Source organism: Equus caballus, chromosome 22 (assembly GCF_041296265.1).
Source record: "Equus caballus isolate H_3958 breed thoroughbred chromosome 22, TB-T2T, whole genome shotgun sequence".
NCBI classification, from domain to species: Eukaryota; Metazoa; Chordata; class Mammalia; order Perissodactyla; family Equidae; genus Equus; species Equus caballus.
Genome location: NC_091705.1, coordinates 49588458 through 49615938, shown reverse-complemented (window position 1 = coordinate 49615938; position 27481 = coordinate 49588458). Strand labels below are relative to the sequence as shown.

The 27481-nt window shown below is 59.0% G+C and overlaps 1 protein-coding gene and 1 long non-coding RNA gene across 4 annotated transcripts in view; one reads left to right on the top strand and one right to left on the bottom strand.

The window, feature by feature from the left end:
- The first annotated feature begins 3937 nt into the window (after positions 1–3937).
- LOC138920177 (uncharacterized) lies at positions 3938–14584 on the top strand. The gene is made up of 3 exons (XR_011430921.1): positions 3938–4398; positions 7476–7538; positions 8663–14584. It is a non-coding gene; the product is annotated as an uncharacterized lncRNA (long non-coding RNA).
- Positions 14578–27481, bottom strand: part of SLCO4A1 (solute carrier organic anion transporter family member 4A1) — a 26635-nt gene continuing 13731 nt past the window's right edge. For all 3 annotated transcript variants that reach the window (XM_023626883.2, XM_023626882.2, XM_023626884.2), the window contains exons 4-12: positions 26049–26170; positions 25508–25619; positions 21903–22057; positions 20245–20440; positions 19049–19214; positions 18779–18951; positions 18455–18519; positions 17880–18028; positions 14578–15864 (exon numbers count right to left, since the gene is read on the bottom strand). In XM_023626883.2, coding sequence (XP_023482651.1) covers positions 15700–15864; positions 17880–18028; positions 18455–18519; positions 18779–18951; positions 19049–19214; positions 20245–20440; positions 21903–22057; positions 25508–25619; positions 26049–26170 — 1303 coding nt within the window. In that variant the 3' untranslated portion in view covers positions 14578–15699. The remainder of the gene's footprint in view (positions 15865–17879; positions 18029–18454; positions 18520–18778; positions 18952–19048; positions 19215–20244; positions 20441–21902; positions 22058–25507; positions 25620–26048; positions 26171–27481) is intronic.

The following is a 27481-nucleotide window of genomic DNA, read 5'->3' as shown; positions in this document are numbered from 1 at the left end:
TCTGTGCCGCACCCCTCTTCCCACCCCTCCCCCAGCACTAATCCCTCATTCTCTCCGACCCACCCTCCTGCCCCCTCCTCGGCAGCATCCTTTGCTCCAACCATCCTTGTTTTATGATCGTTGCTAAGAGAGAAGAGTGGTCACACACGCCGCGACCTGTGTGCCCTGGCCTGACCACTGGCTAACCCTGCACTCATTTCCAGCCTCTCCCTGGACGGTGCCGCCAGAACCACAGGGGCTTGTGCGTGCTGCCACTCCAAGCTTTTCTGGGGAAAGTGGGAAATAAATACACAAAGCACTTGTCATTTCTGTCGTTGTGCTTGTTGCAAAGACACAGTCATTAGCTGCAAACCAAATTCACGCCGGGCCTCGGGCGAGAGATGGGGGATGGGGCTGATTAGCTCCTAATGAGTGACTCCCAGGTGTGTGATTGCGCTGGCTGGGCTGCTGTAATTAAAGGCGGAGGGCCCTTACGCGCTCGAGGAAACAGTGACTCCACCGCGTGGCTGAGGGCGTAGGATTCGCCCGCGTGCTCTGGAGGTTGGAGGGCAGGGTCTGGGCACGGATCAAGCAAACACCAGCAGCTAAACCTGATGACAGCCCAGCTGCCTGGGCGCCTTCAGTGCAGGCAGCAAAGACCCTCTCAGAGATTCTGCAGCGGCCGTGTGAGGGCCATGGACGCTGCCCGTAAAAGCGGGTCTGAGTGGTTCTGGTGGAGGTTTCGCCAGACCCCGGGAAACACCTGCCTGGCGGACAGACTTCTGGGGAGACCTGAGGCTCCAAGAAGACCTGAGGCCTGGAGGGATGTGATGTTCTGGGGGCCCAGACGGAACGTTATTCTGGGGGTGTCTGGGAGGGTGTTTCTGGGGGAGCTAGCGTTTGACTCGTTGGCAGCAGAGAAGCCGATGGCCGTCCCCCATGCGGGCGGGCCTCGTCTGACCTGCTGAGGGCCGGGATAGAACAAAGCGTGGGGAGGAGCATTGTGCCCTGCCTGCCCAGGAGCTGGGACGTCCGGCCTGTCCTGCCCTGCCCTGGGAGGGGGACTCACACCATCGCCCCCCACCCCGTTCTCAGGCCTTCAGACTCGGACTGAACCACAGCACCGGCTCCCTGGGCCTCCAGCTCTCAGACTGCGGATGGCGGGACTTCTCGGCCGCCAGCATCGTGGGCTCGTCCCTCCGAGTGAACGCATCTGTACGTCTGCACAGCCTCTGGGCGCCGTTCCCCTGGAGAAGCCCGACCATGCAGGCTGGTTTCTCAGCTCTGCGTGCCTCAGCTTCCTTCCCGGTTGAGCAAGGATGGTGACGATTTTAATTGCTTAATAAACACTTTCCTGCCCTTGCTATAAGCCAGGTACCCCAATCCTCTTAAGCCCCAATGAAATTGGTACTGTAGTGTCACCTCCGTTTCAGAGGCGGGGAAACTGAGCCACGGAAAGCTGAGGTAAAGCGCCCAGGGCTACATGTGTCTGAGCCCACAGGGTCCGCCCAGGCCCTTTAAACGCACTGCGGGCCAGCCCCGGCCTCGTGGGCGTGTTGGAGGTGAAGTGTGAGCACTTGTCGCTCTCTGAGTTGTGGAGTTATTGTAATAATTGTAATATTGTAATAATTCACCCGATGTTACATCAGCCTTCGCAGTTTTCACCGCCATCCTCAGGACCCTTCTGCTGCCCCGGAGCCCGCTCTGCCAGCTTCCATCCCGGCCCAGAGTGGGGAGCTGCCTGCTGGGAGCCCCCCGAGCCAGAGCGGAGGGCCCGGCTCCATCTGCGCAGCGCCCGAGAGCCTGCCGTCCGACCCAACACAACTTGGAATGAACGATCAAGTAATGAATTAAACATCGCGGAATGTAATTACTGCAGGAGCCCGCTGAGAACAAAATGGATTAAACGTGTAACAGTCATTAGACGGTTATCGCATGTGCCTCAGTAACGTGCTGCCGATTAAAACAAATCTGCACATTACCACGGGGAGCGACTGCTCTGCATGGTTCATCTCTGTGCCCCGAGGAGCCGGCCCGGAGAGGAAGCGTCTCGAACCGGGAGTCTTGCCTCTCGGTACAGCCGGTCCTCCGGCTCCAGCCTTAGACCGGAAGGCGGCCACCTCAGGGCCTGGAGCTGCCGGATGACAGCCATCGAGCACCGCTGTGGCCAGGGGCATCCTCGGAGCTCCGCAGAGACGGAGCGATTCATCCTCACGCTGCCCCATGAGCCCGGTCCCCGCCTGGGCCCCTGGCGGATGCGAGAGCCGAGGCAGCAGGGCGACATGATCCGCCCAAGGTCAAGCCACTTGCAGGTGCCAGAGCCGGGATGGGAACCCACTCCAGGATCAGGTTTGAACCCACCCTTCACGGGCACAGAACTTTAAGAGTGAGTGGGTGTGTGTGTGTGCATGGTCACGCGTGCACACACGCACATGTGCACACACAGGCACACCCACCCTATGCCTCAGTGGGGTGATGCCCCAGGCTTCAGCAGACGCCCCAGAGTCCTGTGAACTCGTGCAGCTTCCCCCGAGTCCCCTGGGGGAGACCCTCTGCAAATAGGAGGCAGGGAATTATGGGAAGGAAGAGCCTGGCTCCCAGGACCCAGGAGCCCCACCCACCCCAGAGGGAGGTGTCCTGTGAACACTCTGCTTGTCCCCGACCCAGGGCTCGCACCAACGTGGCTGACAATGGGGCGTCCCCCACAGAGCCTGCGAGGCACGGGCTCTCCAGGTCACCGGTCACACGCCAATGCCGTGTCGTCACACACAGCTGCTGCAGCAGAGAGAGTCATAGGAGAGGGGTGACCCCCAGCCGTGGTCCCCCAGTGTCTCTGTTCACCTGGGGCCTCCATCACACAACGGACCACGCCACCACCTGCCCTTGTCACTCATGATGTATCTTGGGCTGTTTTCCACATCAATTCACACAAATTTACTGGCGGTGTTTGACTCTTGTGGAGACCTCTATCATGACTCCTTTGACCCTCTCTCATCAAAGGACAGTTGGCAGTTCCACCTTTTCAAAATTATAAGCAAGGTGGACGCCAGCGTCTTGGGGAGGGCGTCCTCCGTTCTGTCCTGCTACTTCCTCTGGCGGCATTTTGGGAACTGACACCCGGAATCTGTGCCGGTCTCTCCTGGAGAGCCCCGTGTTTAACTCCCGGCAACGGGCTGGACCCAGGACAGAGCTGCTGGCCGGGGCCGGTAGGGAGGTGAGGGCTGCCCCCGCCCCATTGAAGAGCCAGCGGAGGCTGGCCTATCCCTTGGCAGTGGGGCAGCGGGTCATCTCTGGGCGACGGCTGGGTGGCATGCTGGCTTTGACATCTCTCTTTGTCTGAAAGGTCTTTTCTCCATCAGAGGTGTGGACGTCACATGCCTGACCTTTCACAGACCCCCTGGGAGTGGCAAAGGAAGGGCAGGACAGTGAGCAGCGCTGCCCGAGGTGGAGAGTGGGTGACAAATGTCAGTTCTGCTATCAGCGGGCCAGGGTGGGACACAGTGGGTGGGGAGCCGCCAGCCCCCGTCAGCTGCTCCTCGTAATCCTGGCCATTGGGTGGTGCTGGCTGCCGCCTCACGGGTCCCACTCATCATCTAACAGGCACTCCTGAGCGCCGGCTGTGAGCCAGGCGCTGTTCTAGGTGAACAAACAGATCCCAGCCCTGCGGGCACTTGCTTTCCAATGACAGACAAGACAGTGAATTACGCTGCAGTTAGAAGGTGCCGGATACCTTGGAAAACAGAATGACAGAGCCTGGTCAGGGAGTGGAGTGCCAGATGAAGGGGACATTTGATCAAAGCCTGAGCGGGAGGCAAAGGAGGAGCCATGGGGATGTCTGGGAGGAGGGAGATGCCTGTGCAAAGGCCCTGGGGCAGTGGTGTGCCTGGTGTGTGTGTGGAGCCTGTCTGTCCAGGATGAGGAGTCAGGGTGTGGCCGGGAGTGTGAGGGACTGGTCTTTAGTCCCTCCTTTCTAGGAGGAGGTGTGAGACCTGACTGCACTGAAAGGTCCTCTGGCTGCTGGTTTTCAGTCCAGACGGAGGTGGTGGAAATGTTGCGGATCCCCTCCCACCCCAAAAATCTGCCTGGTTCCTCCTCCTGGTTTCTCCGGGGTTTTCACAGCCTCCTCCAGCCTCAGGCCACAGGAGGTGGGATAGAAAGCCTCTCGGCTGGACATCTTTCAGCGGGCACCAGACTGCTCTGTCGCAGGGAGTTGTCCCCGAGGCGGCTGAATCCTTGTTGTCAGACGCGCCGTTGCTGCAAGAGCCTGGCTCCGGGTCTGCCTGAGGCCCCCTGGCTGCGTCTCCCCCAGCCCCTCACCGCTGCCCGTCTGGCTGGACAGGCACAGAGGCTGAGGTGTGGCAGTCTCCGTCACGACGCTCCCCGGGGAGACTCCGGCTCGGTCGATGTGTGTGATGTTTGGTGAGTACTACCTGATTTGGACTCTTGGGATTTCTCTGCTTGCTGTTTCAAACACAGTTTGTGCCGATTAAGCGCTGACACCCGCTGTCAACAAGGAGGGGCTGTTTTCTGCACTCTAGGAAATATCCTGTCTTCCAAATTTGCTCAAGTCTCAACTTTGTCCACAAATGGGGCCTTTCCCTCTGCATTTTGGTAAACAGACAAGCTCATGGTGTGTTGAGTACTCTTTGCAAAAAGGGATTTGCTCCCTTCTATACCGGCCCGGACACTGCAAGGCTGAACAAGGGTTCTTTGACCGGGGGTGGGCTCCAGGGTATGGTGGGGGTCTTCTCCCCTCCAGCCCCCTGGGCACTGCTCACGGGGGGTGCGCAGGCTTTGCCATGAGGGTCCCCTGCTCCCTCTTGAGGGCTGTGGTGAGGGAATTCACCGTTTCTCCAAGTAGGAGCCCTGGGGTGGGGGGTGGAGGCCAGTGTCCAGATGCAGGTTCCTGGCCCCTGAACCCTAATCCTGAGCTGGCTCAGATGTCGGCCCCTCAGTGCTTCTCGGGTGACACTGTCGTGCTGCTGAGCACCACGCAGTCTTGGGAGGAGAGCCACTGGTGACAGGCTCCGTCTTCAGGTTCTGCTTAGGGAGGAACAGGGAATGTTTGGCTCGGGGACGAGAAGGACGGGGAGCCCGACAGCTGCCCATGGTTCCCAGAAGGGCTGGCGAGCAGCAGAAGGGGGCTTTGTGCCCCAAGAGCACGGCCAGGGGCCAACGGGAGGAAGATGTGAGGTTTGCTGCCTCCAGGCAGCCTCGAGAGTGAGAGGCCAGGATAGCCGCTCGCCTCTCTGCCCACCCCTGTGAGCGTTTTCTGTCCTGACAGTGGTGGTGGACGCATGAGCCTGCACAGCAGCAGAGTGCCTGTGACTCAGTGCACACTCACACACAAGCGAGGGAGACGGAAGGACTCTGAGCAAGGTGGACGGATCGTGTCAGGGTTGATGTCCTGGGCGTGGTCGTAAAGCAATTTTGCAAAACATCCCCGTTGGGGAGACTGGACAGAGTGTGGGGATTTCTCAGTTATTTCCTAGAACTGCGTCTGAGTCTATAATTATCACAGCTGAAAGACAAGAGGAGGGGATATTCCCAACTCATTCTGTAAGGTCAGCACTACCTTGAAACCAGAACCAGAGAGAGACAGTACAAGAAAATGAAACTGTAGACCGATATCCTTCACGAACACAGACACGAAAATCCTCAGCAAAATATTAGCAAATTAAATCCAGTAACGTACGAAAAGAACATAGTACCTGACCCAGCAGGATTATTCGGGAACGGAAGGTTGGTGTGATATTCAGAAAGCAATCAGCATAATCCACCACATCCACAGGCTGAATAAGAAAGACCCTATGACCATATCAACTGACGTAGAAAAACCGTTCAACAAAATTCAATGTCCATTGTGATTAAAAACCAACAAAAACCTCAGCAAACTACAAATAGAAGGGAAACTACTCAGCCTGCCAAAAGGCTTCATACAGCTAACATCCTAACGGCAGGAGACTGACCATTTCTGCCCGAGATCAGGACCGAGGCAGGGACGTCCTCGTTCCCCACTCTTAGCACCGCAGTGGAGGTTCTGGCCAGCGCAGAAAGGCAAGAAAAAGAAACACAAGGCATATCGATTGGAAAGGAAGAAATGAAACTGTCCCCCTTCACGGATGACGTGGCTGGCTGTGTGGAAAATCCCAGGAAATGTGCACAAAAGCTCTTAGAGCAAACAAGTGAGTTTAGCAGGTGACAGGATGCAAGGTCAACAGGAAACTATCAATTCTGACTCTGTGTACCAGAGAAGAACACCAGGAACCCGAAGTTAAAACACAATGGCAGTTATCTGTAAACATAAATCAGTTGCTGCTGAAAACTCTGTGGGTCTGACCCTTGTTGGGGTCCCCGTGAGCCAAGCCCCAGTCCTCCTGTCGTGCCGGGGTGAGCCCTCTGCCCCGCGGGCTCCCTGCAACGCGGCTCTGGAACAAGCCCTTAAGACCCTTAGACTCTTGGTTTAATGTAAAGGCTCCCTGAGGTGCACCTTAAGACCCATTGGGGGCGTCTTGTCTGTTTTAAAGGGTCTGCGACCCCCTACCTGGATTTTTTCTACCATCCTAACAAAGAGTTTACAGCCATGTCCTTGGCTCCACTTTGGCCTGTCTTCTCCCGAGTGCTCTCTGGCCTGAGGCCCTTTATCAGCTTGAGACCCTTCGCCACCTGGAGACTCTTGGAATAGGAAACAGTTGATTTTAATTTTACTTTTTAAACTATCACGCAGTAAAATTTATTTCCTTTTTGGTGTATGAGTGTAAGAATTTTAACACGTGTGGATTTGTGTAACCACCACCACAGTCAGGACTCACGAGCACCACGACCTCCCCCCAAACGCCCGTGTGCTGCCCTTTTAAAGTCACACCTGCCCTCACACCCCCACCCAGGGCAACCGGGGGTCAGTGCTCCATTCCTGCAGCTTTGCCTTTTTTGAGGATGACGCAAAAGTGGAACCACACAGCGTATAACCTTTTGAGTCTGGCTTCTTTCACTCAGCATAATCCCTTGGGATCCGTCCGTGTTGTTGTGCATATCCTCAATTCCTCGCTTTTTACCGCCAAGTAGTATTCCACTGTATGGATGTACCACAGTCTGCTTATCCATTCGCTCGTTGAAAGATATTTGGGTTATTTCCAGTTTCTTGATGATTATGAATAGAGCTGTTATGGACATTTGTGGACAAGTCTTTGTGTGAACGTAATTCTTCACGTCTCTAAGGTAAATACCTAGGAGCAGGATTGCTGGTCATATGATAAGTCTATGTTCAACCTGATAACAACCTGCCAGGGTGTCCTCGAGTGGCAGTGGCATTTTTCCTTTCCACCAGCAGCAGAGGAGCCTTCCAGTCGCTCCGTATCCTCATCAACCCTTGGTTTTGTCAACAGTTTCTTTCTTATCTTAGTAAGTCCTGGCTTCTTTATATTTCCTCTAAATTTTGCTTGAAAACTAAAGTTATTTTTTTTTAACTCATCTTGCTCTCTTTTTGTTACTTGCAGCTAAGAGAAACCCGTTGGCACTTCTGTGTGGAAATCCCCTCAGCTGGATCGCCTGGGCACTTGGTACGTTTTCTACTTTCTATGTCACAGGAGGCCACAGTGCGGCCTGACTTTCTGCTGCTCTCTTTGCTCCAGTTTCCGTTAACATTTTATTTCCCTTCAAGCTTTCACTGATAGCGAGGCTCAGGCTTAACCAGCACTGATGATTTATTTTTCTCATGAACCTGCAGTTTGGGTGTAGCTCAGAGGGGAAGGCTCATCTCTGCTCCACGTGGCATCAGGTGGGAGCAGCTCAAGGCTGGAACATCCAAGATGGCGCATGCCAATGGCTGGTGACTCACCTGGGGCCATGGACGTGGCCTGGGCTCCTCACGGCACAGTGGCTGGGCTCCAGGGCAAGCATCCCCCACAGGCCAGGCCAGCTGGAAGTGGTATCCCCTCTACTCATCGAAGCAGAGTCACGAACCCCTGCCCAAGTTCGAAGAGTGGCACAGTCCACCTCTTTATGGAGAAGTGACAGGTGCTGGAAGGGCACGTGGGGTGAGACATATTGGGACACAACGTTGTGGCCATTATTGGAAATACCGTCTGCCACAGTGGAGTGGGAACATATGATCTCAAAGGTTCCTCCTAGGGAAGTCGGGGGGCATCGTCAGGCAACTGGACACAGGGCCCACACGTTTCCCTTCCACAGAGGTGTGGTCACAGAACAGAGTCACGGCACGTTAACGACAGGAGGCCAGGGCCCCTGCCTCATCCGCTGATATATCCCCAGGGTCTAGGGCAGTGAATCACACATGACAGGCGCTCAGTTACATTATTCATTTAATAACAGCTTTTTGAGATATAAGCCACATACCAAAATATTCTCCCTTTAAAGTGAACAACTTAGTGGTTTTTAGTATCTTCACAAGGTTGTGCATCTATCACCATTACCTAATTCCAGAATCAGAATTTTCGTCACTCCCCCTAGAAAATCCTGTCCCCATTAGCATCATTCCCCACTCCTCTCCCCAGGCTCTGGCAGCCGCTAACCTGCTTTCTGTCTCTATGGATTTTCCTGCTCTGGACATTTGGAATCGCACGACATGTGGCCGTGTGTGTCTGGCTGCTTTCACTGAGCACCGTGTTTTCAAGGTTTATCATGTTGTAGCACGAACCAATCTTTTGTTCCTTTTTACGACCAGATAATATTCCATTGTGCGGATGGACCACTGTTGTCGGCCATTCATCAGTCGATGGGCGTCTGGGTGTCTCGGTTTTTGGCTGTTACGAATGCGCTGCTTTGAATACTCTTGAACGAGTTTGCATGGTTAGATGCTTTCATTCACACGAGGAGCGGGACTCTGGGGCACATGGTGACTGAATGCTTAACTTTTCAAAGAACTGCCAAACTGTTTCCAGAGTGGCTGCCCCGTCTCACATCCGCCCAGCACTGCCCGAAGCTTCCAGTCTCTCCGCCGACACTCGTTTTCTGTCTTTTTGGCTTTCACCGTGCAGGGGGTGTGAAGTGGATTTGACCTGCATCTCTCTCAGGGCCTATGACGTGGAGCATCTGTTCACATCTTATCGGCCATTCAAATGTCTCTTTTGGAGAAAGGTCTATTCAAGTCTTTTGCTCATTTTTAAATTGGGTCATCTTTTACTTGTTGAGTTGTAAGGGTTCTCCATATATTCTGGACTCAATGACTATTTAAAAAAAGCACAAAGATAAAAGGAACACAGTCCCCAACCAGAAGACACTGAGCCATTTCAGATCTTTACCTGTGTCTGACTCTTGGAAACCAGCTTTTAATTCCTGACCCACAGGAAGGCTCTTCGTGGTCCTGATATTTCTTGCCTCTGCAGCTTCTCCAACAGAGAACCAAGCGGGTCCCGGGGACCCTGGAGATCCCGTCTGTCCTACCACCAACTCCCATCTTTCTTCTCCCCGTGGGCAGCATGGCCCTGTCTGCTGTGCCCTCCTGCCCGATCCGGGTGGCTCACTCCCTGTCCCCAGGGATGTTGGAGGGCTGCCCCCAGAGCTACCAGAGGGCAGGGGAGGCCACAGGAGGAACCAGGCCCACGGCCTGAGTGGACCCGCGGGTGTGGGCAGCATGCACGTGCCTGCCGGCTGTACGCCTGTGATCCTCGAGACGCCTGCAGGGCTGTGGTTGCGTCAGTTCTGGCCTCTGTGGTAGGACTTCCCACACCGTGAGTCACGCAGCCCCTGTGTCACCACGGCCCAGGGTGCCAGGGCCAGAGGCAGGCCTGCTGTAACCAGACTTCTCTCTCCCCGTGTTCCGGCTGCCTCTGCAAACCGTCTGCTCCGTCCCTTCACTGGATCTGGATCTGGAGCCCAGCGAGCTTCAGTGAGGAAGGCAGGGGGTGGCGCAGAGGTGGCCCGGGCTCCCCCCAACCCGGCCCAGAGTCAAGGTGGGGTGGTGGCACTTGGGAGCTGCAGAGACCCGGGGCTGGGGCTGCAGCGCAGTGTTGGCTATGAGGAGGCCCTCCTGGGACCGTGGGCAGGAAGCTGGGCCCACCTCGTCAGTGATGGTGAAGTGTCACCACTGCAGGAAGGCGGACTGGACGTCATAGCAGATCAGCTCTCTCCCCAGTCCCTGGCAGCTCTTGCCCCAGTCCCTGGCGGGCCAAGCAGCTTGTGTGTGCCCCTCTGCGAACCGCCCCCCCAGGTCGTGTGCACTGAGTCAGAACACTCAGAGCCCCTGCCCGCTGCCGTCTCAGCTCAGAGCTTTGGTTCACTGTGCAAACACAGGGCTCTCCTCTCCCTCCCTCTGGCCTCCTGCATCCGGAGGGCAGGGCACTGGACCAGGACTGGACGGGTGGGCCTCAGAGCCGGCAGACAGGGGTTGAAATCCTGCTGCCTTATTCGGCTTGAGGTGCCATGACTGCAAACAACAGACACTTGTCTCCCACAGACGGGGGGCTGGAGGTCGAGTCAGGGTGCCGGTGCGGTCGGGCTCCAGGGAGAACCCTTCCTGGGTCACAGGCCGCTCTCACTGTGTCCTCACGTGGTAGAGAAAGAGAAGGCTCTGGGCTCATCCTCTTCTCATGAGGGCGCCAATCCCATCATGGGGGCCCCACTCTCACGGCCTCATCTAACCCTGCTCACCTCCCAGTACCGTCTCACTGGGGGTCAGGGGTTCCACACAGGACTCTGGGGGCGGGGACAAACATTCAGTCCGTAACTCGTGCCCCAGCCGATTTATCGCTGTGGGACCACAGGGAACATGGCCAGGGCCTCAGGCTCCCAAAGAATGGGGACAATCTGACCACCTGCGGCTGGGAGACAGACAGCCCTCAGCACAGTGTCGCACAGCAGGGTTGGGGTGCCAGGTGCTGCCCCTCCACCCTCCCCGTTATGCACTGGCTCCTCCCCGACTCCTCACTCCTCCCCATTTTCACGTGAGCAGCTTCCTCCTCCTGCCCCTCGTCCTGGGGTCCCCCACAGGACATCTCCACCCAGAGCTTTGATGCCATACAGCTCCTGCGGGACTGGTGTGACCTCCAGTGGGGACTAGGCTGGTTTTCCCGACTCACTCCTGTGATGGGAACACGTGACAGTTCGCATCCGTGTGGTATGAACAGTGTCACCTGCGTCTGTCTCGGGAACTCCGGGAGGAGCTGCATGTGTTCTGCCCAGACCTTCCTTCTCCTGTCCTCGGTCCAGCTGCCAGGAGCCGAGGCTGCCACTTGGAACATGGGGCGAGAAGGCTGAGCCTCAGGATCGGGCTGCGATGAAGCTGGAAGGGCGAGGTTGTCCGGGCCCACAGCGCTCCTCCGGGGTTTCTCGTTGGAAGCACGCTCCTCTCCAATGGAGGCTGCCGTTCTTCGTCGGCATGGAAGCTCACCCTCCGTGCCGACCCTGGCCCTGCCCCTCTGGCCTCGTCTCTCTCTCTCTCTCTATCTCGCCCACAGCCGACAACTCCCCTGGGCTGCCTGCAGGGTTTCCAGCACCACACCAGCCTCACTTCTGTCCCGAAGCTTTGTCTCCTTTTGGGCCCTGGTGACTGCTCACCACCCGCGTCACCCTGCTCCTTCCTTTTGATGTCACCTCTCCAGGAAGCTTCTCCTGCCCCTCCGGGCATCTGCCCCTGCTGTTTGCCTCCTCAGCATCCTGTGCCCCGTGCACCTCCCTGGCTGGCCCGGCCCAGTGGTCTCAGCAGTGAGCTTGGCAGGCTCCCCTCGTGGACCTCACCGCCTGGGAGTGCAGCCGACAGGGCGGGTGCAGATGCAGCTGTTGGGACTGGCAGACGGAGGGGGAGTATGTGCATGTGTGTGTGTACAGGTGTGTGTGCATGGGTGTGTACGTACATGTGTACGCATGTGCTGTATGTGTACGTGTGTGTGCTGTGTGTGTACATGTGTGTGTACATGTGTGTGTACGTCTGTGTGTGCTATGTGTGTATGGGGGTGTGTGTGCGTGCGTGTGTGTGCGCTGTGGGTGCATATGGGTGTGTGCTGAGTGTGCACGCCCTGGGTGTGTACAAGTGTGTGTGCTGGGTGTGTGTGTGTGCGTGTATGGGTATGTATGTGTGCTGGCTGTGTACGGGTGTGTGTGCTGGGTGTGTACAGGTGTGTGTGCTGTATGTGTATGGGTGTGTGTGCTGTGTATGTGTGTGTATGTGTGTGTGCGCGTATGGGTATGTATGTGTGCTCTGTGTGTAGGGGTGTGTGTGCTGGGTGTGTACAGGTGTGTGTGCTGGATGTGTATGGGTGTGTGTGCTGTGTGTATATGGGTGTGTGTGTGCATATGGGTGTGTGTGTGCTGGGTGTGTATGGGTGTGTGTGCTGGGTGTGTGTGCTGTGTATATATGGGTGTGCATGTGCATATGGGTGTGTGTGCTGTGTGTGTATGGGTGTGTGTGCTGTGTGTGTATGGGGGTGTGTGTGCATATGGGGGTGTGTGTGTGCTGGGTGTGTATGGGTGTGTGTGCACATACAGGGTGCTGGGCATCCTCCCGAAGGACCCCCAGTTTCACCAACCAGGAAGCACAGAGGAAGCCTGAGCCAGGTGCGAGTCTGACCCGGGCACGAGGCCTGCCTGGTGGAACCTGGAAATGGAAAGTGGGTGATTCCTGGGCTGAAAGGGCGTCCTCCTGGGCGGGTGGAGGATGCTCGTGTCCCCCGTGGACACTCCAGTGTGGCTTATGGTCCGAGTCCTGTTGGAGGGTGTTATCCTAATTCCAAGGCCCCAGCGCTCAGACGTTTGCATTTCAGCCTGGAAACAGCTGGGAGACGCCAGGGACCTTTCCTTCCTTAAATAACGTGATCAGCAAACGGGACCTGTCGGCACGGTGGGACATTACTCGGCCTTAGAAGAGACTGAATGAAGCGCTGACACACGCGACACATGGATGGGCCTCAAAACAGGAGGCTCAGGGAAAGTAGCCCGACACGGAAGGCCGGAGTGCGATTCCATTTATAGGGAACAAATGCCCAGACCAGGCACAGAGACAGAACGTGGACCAGCGGTTGCCAGATGGCCATGGCTCAAGGGGTCCGTTTGCAGTGAATAGAGCATTCCAGTCAGCTGTGGTGATAGTTGCACAAGTCTGTGGACATCTCACAGCCCCCGAGTTGTTCACTTTAAATGGGAGAATTATGTGGCGTGTACTCTATTTCAATAAAGCTGAAAGGAAAGTGGGCTTGAACAAGCACTGCCCAGCTCGGACCCTTTTCAAGGGCAGAGACGAGAGCGAGGGGACCCAGGAGCATCAGCTGCTGCCAGGTCCGGTCCCACCCCGCGAGTGGGCCGGGGGATCCTCCGTTGGGCGAGGGCGTCAGGGGTGCCTGGTGCTGCCCGTGGGTCAGTCCCAGCGACCCGGTTGAGCCGTGAGTCCCGGTCTCTTTTGCCCTCCCGCCCGGCCTGGGTGTGCTATCGAGGCTCCCAGGGCAGGGCCTCGACCATCCCAGTCGCCCAGCACAGCCATGCAGCAGGTACTGGATGAATCCTCAAACATCGTGCACAAGGCCAAGGAGGCTGTTTGCTTCCTGCTCCCAGCGTAGCCCCAGGCCCTGCCCAGCTCCTGGCAGGTGGACACGGCCGGGTCCGACTTGTAGAAGGACTGGCATCCAGTTCACGTTCACAGAAACATCTCCTAGGGGAGAGGAAGGAAGCAACGCCCCGTTTTGGCTTGCATTTAGGGGGACAGGATGCTGCTGGGAACAGGGACTTGGGTCCACCAGGGCCTGCGGCAGGAGGGAACCCTATGCCCAGGACGTGTCTGTGCTGCCCCCCAGTGCCCACAGGCTGCAACTGCGGATGCTCTGGGCTCCCTGGCCGCACCGGAGGGGCCGGAGCTGGGGTGCTGGGTTCAGGGCCCAAACCCAGGGTTGGTGCTGGGGAGCCCCCAGGTCAGGGGCTGGAATCCAGCCAGCTGATTCGGCCCCATGCTGGAGAAGGTAGGGCACCTCCCAGGATCCCCCACAGCCGTGATCCTCCGGTCTTCATAGACCAGCCCCAGAGGACAAGGTGGCAGGTGGCAGAGGAGCCCGACACTCTGGGCAATGAGACAGGACGGCGTTTGCTCAGGGTACCTGGACGGTGGGGTGGACGGGCACGGCCTTTGGCATTGCAGCAGCTCGGGGCTGGCATTGGTCAAACTGGACCGAGGCCCTGGGGCACCTCAGCCGGCAGTGCCACCAGAGGATCGTTTCCATTTCGCTTCCATCATTGCTTCTCCCCAGAAACGTCTGGGAGCCTCGGATTGCCACGTGTGACCTCCAGGAGACGAGCAGACAGGGCCCTCACCCAGCAGACGCCATGCACACTGGTCCTCACCAACGTCACGTCCGGGACCCTGAATGGATCCCAACACTCCAGGTCATTCACAAAAGGGGCGGGAAGGGGGACCCTGGTTGAGGACCCAGGCCTACCTGGCGCTGGACCCAGGAGGGAGGAAGCTCCTGGGTGACAACGAGGGAGGGGTCCTGCAGGGGTGAGGCAGGGACACCCACCGGGAGGACCCGGGCCAAGTGAAGGCTCATCCTGGGGCAGCCAGCTGCAGACTTCGGGGCACAGACTCACGAAAACCCATATGAAGGATGTGCAAATCAATGCTTTGCAAATTAATGGAAATAAAACACACTGGACAGGCACTGTGCTTTAAATATTAAAATATATTAACATACACGCAATTTTAGCTCAGAATGCCCACAAACACACAGTCCAGGAAACTCCTGTGCCCTCCAGGCAGAATTCACAGGTGCCTCTGAGTTTGCTGCCATGCCCACCACACCAAAGGTAAAACAAATTCTATAAATAAGCGTTTATGCAAAACACGGGTCTGTAATCACATGCTTATGTGCATTGCTCCTGTCCCACTGCGGGGCCATGTGGCTTCCAGGACAGCAGGTTGTGAACACATCGAGGAGAAGGCTCCAGGAGGAACGCGCCCTGGGGATGGCCTCACACCCAGCTTCCCTTCACCAGGAGGTCAGGGCCAGGTCAGCCACCAGATGAAGTGGACGGACCGTTGAGAAGTGCCGGCTGGCCTGCCAGCACCCCGTGGTGGGGTCAGTGCTCTGTCCCTTCCATAGAGCGCTCCCCACAGCACAGTGCAGCATCAATAAAGACCATGGGCCAGGCCTGTGTGTGCATCAAAGGTCGTGGCAGGTGCTTCTCCGTCTCTCGTGGGAACAGCAACTTCTAAACCAACAGGCGGCCGCCAGATCCACACATCGGCCATTTAGAAAAGAAACCAAAGATGGGAGCCTCTCACGTAACCCCACAGGTGGCTCTGCTCTTCCACAAGCCCTGAGGGAGGTACGGAGAGATGGTGTGACTGCTTCAGTGTCCCTTAACGTGTCTGGGGGGTCCCCAGGCTCCAGTCTATGCTGTTCGGCTGCGTCCGTTGGGAAACAACCACTGTGTGTGAAATGAGCAGGAGGAAGGATGGAAGGTGGCACCGCCTCGGGCGCTGTGGGGCCTTGCGCCTTCCTAGTGGGAGAGCGGTCATCCCACTGCCCAGGGGCCAGGCCGGTGGGGCCAGGAGGGTGGCGTGTCCACTTTGGGTGTGTCTTGCATTCTTTTTCCTTGGCACCTTTGGGCTGGGACACACCCCCTTCCGCTCAGTGCCCCCCAGAACCCAGTGGGAGATTTTGGAAGGGTCCTCAGTGCTGGGAGATCAATCAGCAGGGTCAGCCCTTTTGGGGAGAGATTAGGCAGTGTTGTGGTAAGTGCCAAGTGGCTGGCCCATGCCCCTGGGCGGGGGGTGGGACATCAGACATCACTCTGGAACTGGAGGTCTGTGGGGGCATCCTGGAGGTCTGTGGGGTTGTCAGAGCCTGAGGACTGGCTGGGCAGAGAAGCTTCCAGGCCATTGGAAGATCCCGATGGGGGCTTGTACAGGACGCAGGCAGCAGCAAAGAAGAGGAAGCCCAGGACCTGGGGAGAAAGGAGCCTGCTGGACTAGAGCGGCCTGCCTGGAAGCCCCGGACACTCACAGTCCTGAGCCCCCCTGGACCCCAGCCCCAGGCTCTCAGTCCTGAGGAACCCCTGCTCTGGCGAGAAGACTCATCTTTCCTGCGTGGCCAGCCCAGCATGGACACCAACACTGTTAGTGAACGAATGACAAGTACCATTTGACAAACAACAGAAGCATCAGATGAGGTGGGGGGGCTTGTCATGGGCTAAACAGTGTTCCCCCCAAAAGATATGGCCGAGTTTTGGCCCCCAGAACCTGTGAACAGGACCTTTATTTGGAAATAGGGTCTTTGTAGGTGTAATTAAGTAAGGATCTGGAGATGAGATCATTCTGGGTTAGGGTGGGCCCCAAATCCAGTGACTGGTGTCCTCATAAGAGAAAAGAGAGATTCAACAAGAAACACACAGAGGAGACGGCCGTGTGAACGTGGAGGCAGAGACCCGGACAAGGCGTCCACAAGCCGAGGACAGGAGAGCTGTCAGCAGCACAGGGAGCTGGGAGACGCTCAGCCCCCAGCAGGAACAGACGCCACTGAAACCTCAATTTTGGACTTCTGGCCTCCAGAACTGAGAAAATAAAATTTCTGCTGTTTTGAGCTGCCAGTTTGCGGTCCTTTATTGGGGCAGCCCCAGGAATCTAACTGGGAGCTGGTGAGCACTGGCTGGTACTTCACCTCCAACCACCATGCTGAACTCACGGGTCATTGCAGGATGACCCTCGGCCTTAAAGATCACAGCGTGGGCCAGCCTGCAGGCCTCTGCATAGCCGTGCACGTGTTTACCGTGTAGACGTGGTTTTAGCAGGAACGCCCACTGTTTCCTGGAGCATCAACGGGCTGATGGGCCTGAAGCCACGTCAGTGAGCGAGGCCGTGTCTGCTCTGGGGCCTGGTGATGGACTGCTGGCATAACATTTGGAGGGCACACCTGTCTGCTCCCCCTACTAAAATTAGCAGGTACTTTAGAAGCCAGTCCTGACCACTGAGGTCCACGCTGGCTATGCTGAGGTCACGGGTCTCTATCTGGGCAGACAGACGCCAGGGGGGTACCACCTGCTGCTCTGGGCAGAGGTCCACACTACACGGAAGGAAGGGGAAGCTCCCTGGGGAGGGCGGGCTCTTTACAAATGACCCCTTGCTAACTCAGCCACACAAATCCTTCTCACACTCGGCTATTTTTATGCTAATCCTCGGAAGATAAACCAAAGGGGCCGAGAATCCTCAAGGCCCTTCAGGAAAAGGCTGAGGCAAGTGGCTCCTGCCAGTGGGACATTCCTGAGTCCTCCCTCCAAGAAGAGGACTGGCCCTAGGATTTCATTGTATTTGGAAGGTTTTGTGCCTTTTCCTCTATGGGGAGAAATTCAAAATATAGATAATGTACTTTTCCCCACGTAGCACAAGAGATGCAGCATGAAGTTTCTCTTAACAACCTGAAGACAAGGTCAGGCTAAGAAACAGGATGAAACTCAAGGCTCGTTAAGATTGGAAACAGAGCAATATCACATGTGGATCCACGGAGCGACAGCCCAGGAGCGAGCCGCCTGCCAGAGCGGCTCCTGTGGGGAGCAGCTGGCTCTTACTTCCCCAAAGCCTCAGCCGACCGGAGCCACAGGAAACCAACAAGCTGTGCTGGGGAAGGCCCTGGGAGGCCAGGGAGCCATTCCTGACGCCTGGGGCTGCGAGCCGGGGAGGGGGCCCTGTGGCCCCGGGGCCTGCTCTCCCACTGCCCCCTGTACTGTCATTGCATCATCAGGGCATGACAATGACGGCCCTAAACGTGGAAAGGATGTGTTTCTGGAAACCAGGCTGTGGGAGTGACCCCTACAGCCACCAGGCCCCAGTGGGGTTTAAGCTGTTGGAAGGTCCCAGTGGAGTGCCCGGACCCCCGAGCCAGCTGGAGAAGGCTCTTGGCCTTTTGGAGTAGACCCTCGGACTCCCTCCCTCCAGTGCCCCGGGAGCAGATGCTGGCCCCGCTGACCTTGTACACCAGCCCGGCAATGAGCATGTACTGGCTCATGGCTGCGTTGTGGTACAGGAAGCAGGAGCCCCGCTGGCCGCACTGGTCCTGCCAGAGCAGGCACGCCTTGTCGATCAGCCAGCCGAAGGCGATGGGCCCCGGGATGCTGCCTGTGGAGAGAGGCTCCCTCAGGACTCTGCCTGACATGCCCCGGGACGACAGGGCGGTGTGGGCAGTGCCAGAGACACAGAATGCACCGGCTCTCAGAGAGGTGACATCAGCCAGCGGTGCTCTCAGGCGGCACCAAGGGGACTCAAATGTCCCTTCTTCTGGGGTGGGGACTCAGCATCATCCCTGGGAGATTCCTCATGATCTCCGACTCCCACGGAGCCTTTGCTGCACCAGGTAAAGGCAGCCTCTGGACAAATAAATGACCATGGGTCCCTCTAGCAGATGGCCAGGGAATGCGCCTCCCCCAGGTGGACACAGCTTCCTGCCGGGGCACACACAGGCGTGGCGAGGAGACTGCTGCTGGGTGCCCTTGCACAGTGGACACACAACAACACTGTGCGTGGCTTCCTCCCGTGGCACAGTACCTAGAGTTCTAACCACAATCCACTGGATTCCCAGCGCAAAGGATCTCTGCTGGTCACAGACGCACCTGAAACGGAAGACCATGGCGTCAGCGCCCGGGCAAGCATGGCCGCTCGCCACGTCATACCCCACGCCAACGTCCGAGTCCCGGCTGAGCCCCAGGCCGCACGGCCGCCTCCCCAGGTGGCAAGCACCTCACAGAGGTGTTCGCTCTCTCCTGCCGCAGCTTTCTGGGGGCCTGGCGCGGACCCCACAGGACTGCGAGCTCCACCTTAGCACCCTGAAAGGGAAGCTTCCAGACAGAGCAACCCGGGCCCATGGCTTACCGTAAGGTGGCAGTCAGCGCAGGGATGCTGCTGAGGAAGGTAAAGAGAATTACAACGAATATGAAAACCAGAAGGAGGGGCTTTCTCTGACAAGTTGAACTGCATTTCCCTGCAGTGGCATGGCCAAAACCAGAGGAAAAATTCTGAGGGACACAGCTACAGTCTCGGTACACCTGAGGGGCGCAACAAGAGCGCTGATTACAGGAGGAAGGGACAGGGGCCCGCCCAGGTCCGGGCACCAATGGGGACGGGAGCAGTGGCCGCACTCACCTTCTGGCCGCCCGGACCTGGCGCGGCCACCTCGGGGCACCCCGCGTGGCAGGGCGAGAAGTACATGAGGCCGTTGGAGCCGCACACGGGGCTGTAGTGCTCTGGCCGGCAGCCGCAGGCGGCGTTGCAGGCGGCTGTCAGCTCCCAGGGGTCTTGGGGCAGGAGGCTGCAGGTGGGAGACAAGGTGGCGATGGGGCCGGGGCCAGAGTCCCACAGCCTCCAGTCTCATCCCCACCAGCCCACATCTGTGGGTTCATGCTGCCCCGAGGAATGGCGCTCTGCACATCGCCTTTGCTCAGAGACTTGTCAGAAATTCTCACAGCAAGGCGAACCCAGCCCCCCTGTGCCTCAGCTTGTGTGCAACGACCACCCCTACGGCTGCCCCTAACTGGTTTGTGTGGCGCACAGGCCACACGTTCACGTGGCTTAAAACGCAACGACCACAAAAGCGTGCCAGGTATGAGGGCCCCATGGCCGGCCTGGTCCTTTAGCGCCGGCTGCGGCCGCGTGTTCGTGCAGATTGCTATCCATGCACACACCAGCCATGGCAGACGGCACCCGTTCCCTGTTTCTACTCCAATCCGGCACTCTGGGCCCATTGTTCTGCTCCTTCGGTTTTTCCCGTCGACACCGGGTCTCAGAGCTCCCTCCTCCACTGAGGGTGGCCGAGCCTCCGAGAGGGGACCCTGGCAGGTCAGCCCGTCCACCTGCCACCAACTCCTAGGTGCTTTCCAGTCCTGGCTGTCTCCAACAACAGGACAACGGCACCTCTGTACTCTGCAGCCTCGCCCTGTCACCTCCACGGGCATTCCCGGGGGAGGAATCCCCGGGCCCAGGAGCAGGAAGCCTGCATCGATTTTAGAAATTCCCAAATCACCACCTGATGGGCCATTCCCCGCATTCCCAGGACATAGTGACTCACGGGGCCGATCCTGGGCCACTTTCCCCATCAACATGTAGTGAGGAGCCGGGGCGACTACGGTCCCGTTTTACAGACAAGACAATCGAGGCTCAGGTGCCATTTATGTGTGACCATCAGTTGGCGCAAGGGCACCCCACTGAGGGGTCTTCCTTGCTGGTGTCCAAACAGTGACCTCATCCCAAGTCCTGACCCGGTCTCCCCCCGCTGGGGCCACAGGTGTCCCGACATGTATGCTGGGGGTCTTCCCTCTGCCCAGGCACCGCCGGGCCCTCACCTGTTGCCGTAGCTGGCCGTCACGCCGGCCATGGGCACATTGGGGCAGTGCATGGAGAACACAGAGGCGGCCAGCAGGCTGGTCAGGGTGCAGAGCAGGCAGAACCTGATGGTGCCCGAGCCGCGGAGCTTGAACTTGTTCACCAGGAAGCCGCCCAGGAATGTGCCGCCACCGCCTGCTGGCACCACCAGGTACCCTGCCAGAGACGGAGCGGCCGGGTGAGCCCTCGGAGCCTAGGGGCGGGGCCGTCAACCCACCGGGTGTCACTGTCCCACTTTGCAGGCGGGGAAACCAAGCAGGGTGATCATTCCCCGTCCGGGTGGCATCGTTGGGCTGGGCACTCACCACGCCCGGCCCTGACCTGAGCCCTCACCACCACACGGGCGGGGGGTCCGCTGGGAGAGCCTCGGTCAGGGGACTGCCAGGAGGCCACCGGGTGCCCAGAGGCCGAGGGATGTGGGGGTGGGGCAGGACTGGGAGGAGGGAGGGTCTGCAGCCCACCACGGCCTCTGCCGAGTCCAGCGTGAGAGGACATCTGGAGACCCTGTGGCCGCCGCCATTTAATGAACAATTGGGATGAGTTGGTACATGGCTCCCAGGCCATCCCAGGGGCGGGCGCACACGACAGTGGGGGCTCTCCAGGGCCAGTGGAGGCCACCTCAAAGCCCCCAGGGCAGTGACGGAGGCCAGCTTTGGGGGTGCAGGAGGGGGGACCCCAACGGCTGCAGCTGTTCCAGGAGGGGGTGTCGGCAGAGAGAGGGGGTCACTGTGGGGAGGGGAGGCAGTTGTTGTAGGTGGGGGTCCAGGCATGCGGTGTCAGCCAAGCAGCCAGGCAAGGTGGGGTGTCTGGGGACATTAGTCCGAGAAGGGGGTGGGACCCTAATCTGCCGCCCCTCTCCCTGAGGGGTGGGGCATGGCGAGGACTAACTCGCGGGCTGCTCAGATCACCCACTTTCCACATGTGGTGCTGACCCCCACGGCCAGCACTAATCCCACATCTGCGATGACCCCCCCATACCTCCTGCCTGGCCTGTTCTTGGTGAGGCCGTGGCTGTCCCCCCAGTGCAGGGATACCCCGTGAACAGTGGCAGAGGGAAGGGTCTGACAAGGGTCCTCGCTCTCCCGGGAGGACCCATCTGCCTCTGGCCACAGACGGCCTCCAGCTGGGCAGGTCCGGGGTCTCCACCCTCATGGTCCCATCCAGCTCTCGGGGACAGCTAAGCCCAAAGGTGCCCCATGGGTGTCACCACCCAAACCCTTTCTGCCACCAGCCAGGGACGACAGAGGCAGAGGTCCTGAGTGGTAAGCGGGTGGTGAAGCGAGCAGAGCCCACCCCCGGCCCCCCAGCAGGAGCGGGTTCCCACTAGGAGGGCGAGGCGGCTCCTTGGGGCCTGGGGAGAGAACCGGTCAGCCCCGGCACACGCTGTAGTCAGCTTCGCAAACCGCCAGGAAGGACGGCCCCGCGGCTGTAAATACCATCAGAGGAGCAACCTCGCCTTTTGTAAAAGCCCGATGCTGGCTCTCAGGGTCTCCGTGCCCCCACGCGCCCACAGCCTGCTCACGCATGGACTAGCTGTCCAGCAGATACTCAAAGACCCCCATCCATCTGAGAATGAACGAGAAAGCAGAAGACCCCCAAGATAGGGGCGTTTTCTCACCAAACAAGGTGGCAGCTTCCGAGGCGCTCAGGCTGAACTGGGACTCGAGGAACTTGGGGCCAAACGTGGACATGCCTGCGATGAGTGTCGCCTCGGTGGCCCCAGCCAGGCAGAGCAGGATGAACATGGGGTTCTTCAGGAGGAGCCAGATGGAGCTGGACAGCAGAGGGGGCAACAGAGACCAGAGAGGAGACAGAGGTCAGAGTGGGCCAGAGCCAGCGTCTGAGGAAGTCGCGGTTCCCAAGGTCATGGCCCTTCCCGCCCGAGGACACAGAGCCTCGGTTTTGAGAGGAGAGTGGGGTGGGGTGCAGGTGAGCTGGGGGCACCCCACAACTATTCTAGAGAAACTGAGAGGGGTCGACGCTGGGCTGTGGCAGGTGGAGAACTGTCGCCTTGACTCTGAGCCTGCGGCTTGCGACGGCTGCTGAGTCTGATGACGGAAGGACCTTATCCTGGGCCAGCGTTCCGGCTTCGGCAGGGGGAGAGACCCTGAGTGGCCGTGACTCTGTTTAATCACCTCCAGGGGCTGCTGGGAGGACCAGCAGAGGGGCCTGAACCAGGAGCCGGGGGGCTGGAGGGAGGCAGCTGTCACCAAGTCCAGGACTGGACTAGCCCCCTCGAAAGGGGAACAGGATGCTGAGGGGGGCTCCTTCTCAACCACCAGCCCTTGAGAAGGGGGCAGGAAGCCCTATGGATTTGGACAGAGAGGCCCCTCCAGGGAGCCCCTGGGGGGCTTGGCTGGCTCCCCAACTTCTCTTGGTGAGCACTTGGTGGGGTGAGGCTGGGGGCCCGAGGAAGGGGTCCCCTGGCGAACCCAGCCAGGACCCCCTTCTGAGGCAAAGGGGACTCCTGCCAGCCCGGACCGGGGGCACCCGGCCTCGGTCTCGCTATAGGGTGGAGGGAGGTGGAAGCTCGCAGAACAGGCTCCAGGAGCGGTGGCCGCAGGCCATGAACCTGGAGGTGCTGGGTCACCCCGCTGCCTCCACTTGCTCCCCCAGGGTCACAGCAGGGTGGGGGCTCCACGCCAGGCCCTGCCCCACGTCCGCCCGCTCGTGGATGAGCAAGAAGTCTCCCTGAGGGCTGCTCCTCGGCCCCACGCTCTGGTTCGTCAGGGTTTGGAGGCCGAGCAGTGTCAGCACTGAGTGCGCTGTTTAAACGCGCAAGACGCCAAGCAAGGGACCATCAAAACATCACGAGGACACAAAACAAGACAAACAAACCCCTCCTTTCTGGGCAGTGACGGAGGCTGAGCTCAGAACAGGAAACACTCGGGGTCTGGAAGGGAGGCGGCTCAGCCTTGGGGGGGCAGACACTCCCGCGGCAGGCGGCTCTCCCGCACACCTGAGCCGGGCCGGCGCCCAGGAGCTGGTGGAGGTGGTTACGCCTTGTCCCCAGAATGCGGGAGTGATGTGGGCGGGGCAGAGTTCTTTCTGGAGCCAGGTCAGGGCGGGACAGGAGCACTCTCTCAGTGACCACTGTCAGGCTACAACAACTACTACTGGACGGCGCGGAGAGCGGCCCTCCCTTGTGCACGTAATCTGAGTGGACAGCTCTCGGCTCTTCTATAAGGGAGGCAGTGCTCGTCTGTCCTCGTGCACCTGCTGCCCCGAGAACCGGCTTCCACAAAGCCCAGTCATCCTCACGGCAGAAGGGAGCCCCCGTCTGTCCAGGGGTCAGAGCTAATACCTCCCAGCACTTGGCAAAGCAACTTTGGCTCCCCTGACTCTCAGACTCTTCCTTTTGAGGACATAGGCCAACTGTAAATTGGGTTCTGGAAAGTACCAACGCGCAGCGTGGCTGCCACTAGCCTTTTGGCCCCTCCCAACACCTGGAGCAGGTGGCCGGGAGGGAGCTGCTGGTGGAGGAGGCTCCACCCGGCTTTTCAGATACAGTGGCTCTGGGAGTCTTGTCAACTCACTCAGATCAACTGCAGAAGAGCACTCACAGTCTCGTTCCCGTCCTGCTTCAAATGGGGGGACCTGATTCCGTCAAAACTGACTTTCAAACTTGAGCCCTGAAAAGGCTTCTTTCTGGTCAACTGGTTGAGTCCCACGTCCTTGAAGGAAAGACAATGGCCGTGGAGGAAAAGCCCCCCAGAGTGGGTGCTGGCCGGGTGGGGCCTCCCGTGGGCTCAGGGCATTGGCCTGTCCCCAGCACCTTCTCCAGGGTGGGGCTTTCAGGTCCTGTGTGAAGGCAAGGGGGTGCCCTGGGTGTGGTGGTCACTTCCCCGGGCCTTGCCCAGACCTGCCCAGGCCTCGGGCGCTTGGCCAGGCTCGGTGGGGAGATGCAGACGGCCTCCTTTCTTAACCCTGGCCCTCAGGCTGCTCAGCTGAAACTCTTATGTTGAATTGCTTGGAGAACTAGTTATGACCTTAGTAAAGGGCATGTGTGCCGGGATTTACTTTATTACCAGCAACTGGTTTGGTGAACTGAGCCTGGCTGAGCCTGGGCATAAACCTCCTTATCTTGGCCATGGTCCTGGGTCCCCTGGGGACCAGGCTGTCACGTGCTCAGGGCCCAGAGCTGCATGGAGGGAGCAGGTGGCCTTGCCCAAGCTCAGAGCAGCTCCACTGCAGGCACTGGGTGACACCTGGCCAGCTTGGCCTCCCTGGGGGCACCTCCTGAGTGGGCAGCTCTTCTGGGTGGTCTAACAGGAAGTGGGCAACTGGAGAGTGAAGTCCTAAATGTGGGGGGCGTGCAGCCCTCCACCCCCAGCAGCCAGCCCTCCTTCCCCTCTGAGGGGAGCAAGGCCTGGACAGCATGGGGGCTTCCCTGGAGGCCACCCTACGCCCTGATGCCCCTTCACCCTCCCTGTGTTGAAGACGGACAACAGGGGCTCATTCCTGCCACTAACAGCCCTGGCCCTACACGTGGCCAGTTAGAGGTGGCCATTCAGACTCGAGGGCACTGCAGAGGCGGGCAGGCGCTGGAGGAGGCCAAGGACTTGGGTGGGCAGCCATCCAAGGGCCTCCTCCCCCAGCCCTGGGAGAGCCCCCGGGGAATGCCTGGTTTGTTAAGAGGGGCACTTGGCAGCCGGGAGCCCCAGGCCCCACGTCCCTGAGGCCCCGGCAGCCCAGGACTCTTTGTCTCAACAGAGTGCGAAGACCACGAAGCCAGTCCGGGTCATGCACAGTGAGAGAGAGGAGAGCGGGGAGCGAAGACAACAAACAAGACACCTGTGTGCCCAGAGCAGGGCAGGTGCAGGGTGGGAGGCAGGAGGGATGCACTCGGTTCGGCTCCTTCCACGTCCTCAGAGACCCCGAGACAGGGAGGGCAGCGCCAGCGCAGAGCCCCTGTGGGCCCTGCGCACGTGGCACTTAATGAAATGGTCAGGGGATGAGGCAGAGCGAGGCCTGAGGTCCCTGGTGGCTACAGCCCCAGGAGGTCAGTCCACTGCTCCTCAGTCTTTTAGCCCAAGGTTTGGGGCCAAGACCTAAGTTTGCTGGGTCATGAGGAGGGCCAGAAGCTGAGCACTCACCACTGGCCCTGGAGGGTCACATGGACTCTCCTAGTTCGTGGTCAAGACTCAGCATGTGTGGGACCCCCAAAGGATCTTTGGGGCACATGGGTGCAAGCGAGAGGCACATCCCCCCCAAGGTCCTTACAGGGGCAGGTCGCTGATGGTTTTCCCGAAGTCGGGGTTGCTGGCCACCTTGTGGCGGCTGTCCTTCAGCTGGTGTGTTTCAGACGCTCTCATGACCACGTAGCGCTGGGAGCCTGGGCAGACACAGATGTCAGCGAGAGGCAGGGACCAGAGGCCAGCGCGAGGCCACACCTGACACCCCTGCCCTCCAGTATGGGGACGTCCGGTGGACAGAGTGTGAGAGGAGAGCCGTTGCGTGGGGATGCACCACAGGGACGGGCCCCCAGGGAAGGGGAGGTGGGAGAGAGCCAGCGGGGAACAACCTGGGGCCACAGGGAAAAAGAGGCACTGAAGGAGTACCCCCTCCCCCCAACAGCTGAAACAAGCCTCTTTCGGGGCCCCAGCGAGAAGAGGCTGCAGGGGTCGAGGGAGACCACCAGCCAGCCCCGCAGCATGGCAGCACCTGCCCCCAAAGTAAGGTCCCAGACTCCCCTGTGCTCCTCGCTGGCCCAAACAACCAGGAGGGGGAGCAGGACTTCTACACGCGCAGGGGGAGCACCCACCTGGCAGCTGCCGCGGGTAGCCGAGGATGGGCACCGCGATGAGGAAGGCGGCGACCCCAGCGCCCAGAAAGCCGACCCACCAGGCGCCGACCCACAGTGGGCTCTCCGTGGTCAGCTCCGTCCTGTGGGAAGAGGCGCTTGGGGTCAGCGTCAGACCTACATGCGTCCAGAGCACACACCACATCCTTCTGCTCGCCAGTCCGTGCCGGCTCACTCTGCTCTGGCCTCAGGTCCTGATGCTCCTCCGCGGCCCCAAGGGGCTGCCTCCTGATGAGGCCATGCGGAGGCTGCGGGCCCAGGAGTGGCAGGCTCTCCCAGACAGAGCAGGACGAGGTGGCACCCCAAAGCAGCATAGAGGGGCACGGATGGTGCCGGGGCCTCGTGAAGCTCAGGGCACAGAGGGCACAGCTGGGGCGCACCTGGGACCGCGATCTGCACACAGGCTCACTTTCAAATTCAGAGCTAAGTGGGAAAGAATCATGGATGGGGGAAACCCAGGGGCGAGGGCAGAAGCCAGCCAGAGGCCCAGAGGGGCGAAAGGGAGGTGGGGAGCACCGATGCCCCGTGTGGCCACCAGACAGCAGTGCAGCCCTCCACAGGGTGGGCCGCAGCTCTGCCTTGCTCTCGCACTGGGGCGCCACACTGGCCTCGCTGCCTGCCTCCTCTTCGTGCCAAGCGGCCCAGATCCCGGCACAGGGAGAGGGTGTGGAGAGTGAGGGACATGAGCCCCACTGATCTCCAGGCACTCTGCACAGAACATGCACATTTGACGCCCATATCAGTAGCCTGAGGCCAGAGGTGGCATTTGTACCAGGTCAGAGCACTAGACACCTCGACTGGAGGGCACCATCTGCAGAGAGTCCCACGGTGCCGCGGTGCCCACCGCAAGTCTCAGCAGACAGCGGGGCAGCCATCCAGAGGGGAGACCTAGGGACGGGCCCCCGTGGAGGATGGTCCGGGCTCCAGAGCCTGCTTGGTCGGAGGGTACACTTCCTTCCTTCCCCACCTCTCCCCCGCCATCTCTCTGTTTCTTCCTGTCTCTCTGTCTCTATCTCTGTAACTCTCTCTCCTGCTCAAATTTATAAAAACCAGCGTCACAAACGAAAGATACAAGGAAACGAAAGAGACACCACGTGACATAATAAATAAATATTTGGCCTCTCCCCAGTTTCTTGATGCAGAGTTCCTGAGTCCCCTGTAATTTCCTGGGTGACAGGAGCATCTTTTGTTGCAATGTGGATACTCTTGGTGGGACCCTCGAGGGCTTCCGATGGGGCTGGTCACAGAAAGACCAACATGTGATTAGGGAGTTGGAACTGTCAGCCCCACCCCCGGACCTCTGGGAGGCTGTCAATCACTGATGGACAATGAGTCCATCAGTCGTGCTCACATAACGAACCCTCCACAAGAACCCTGACCGAAGGGATTTGGGG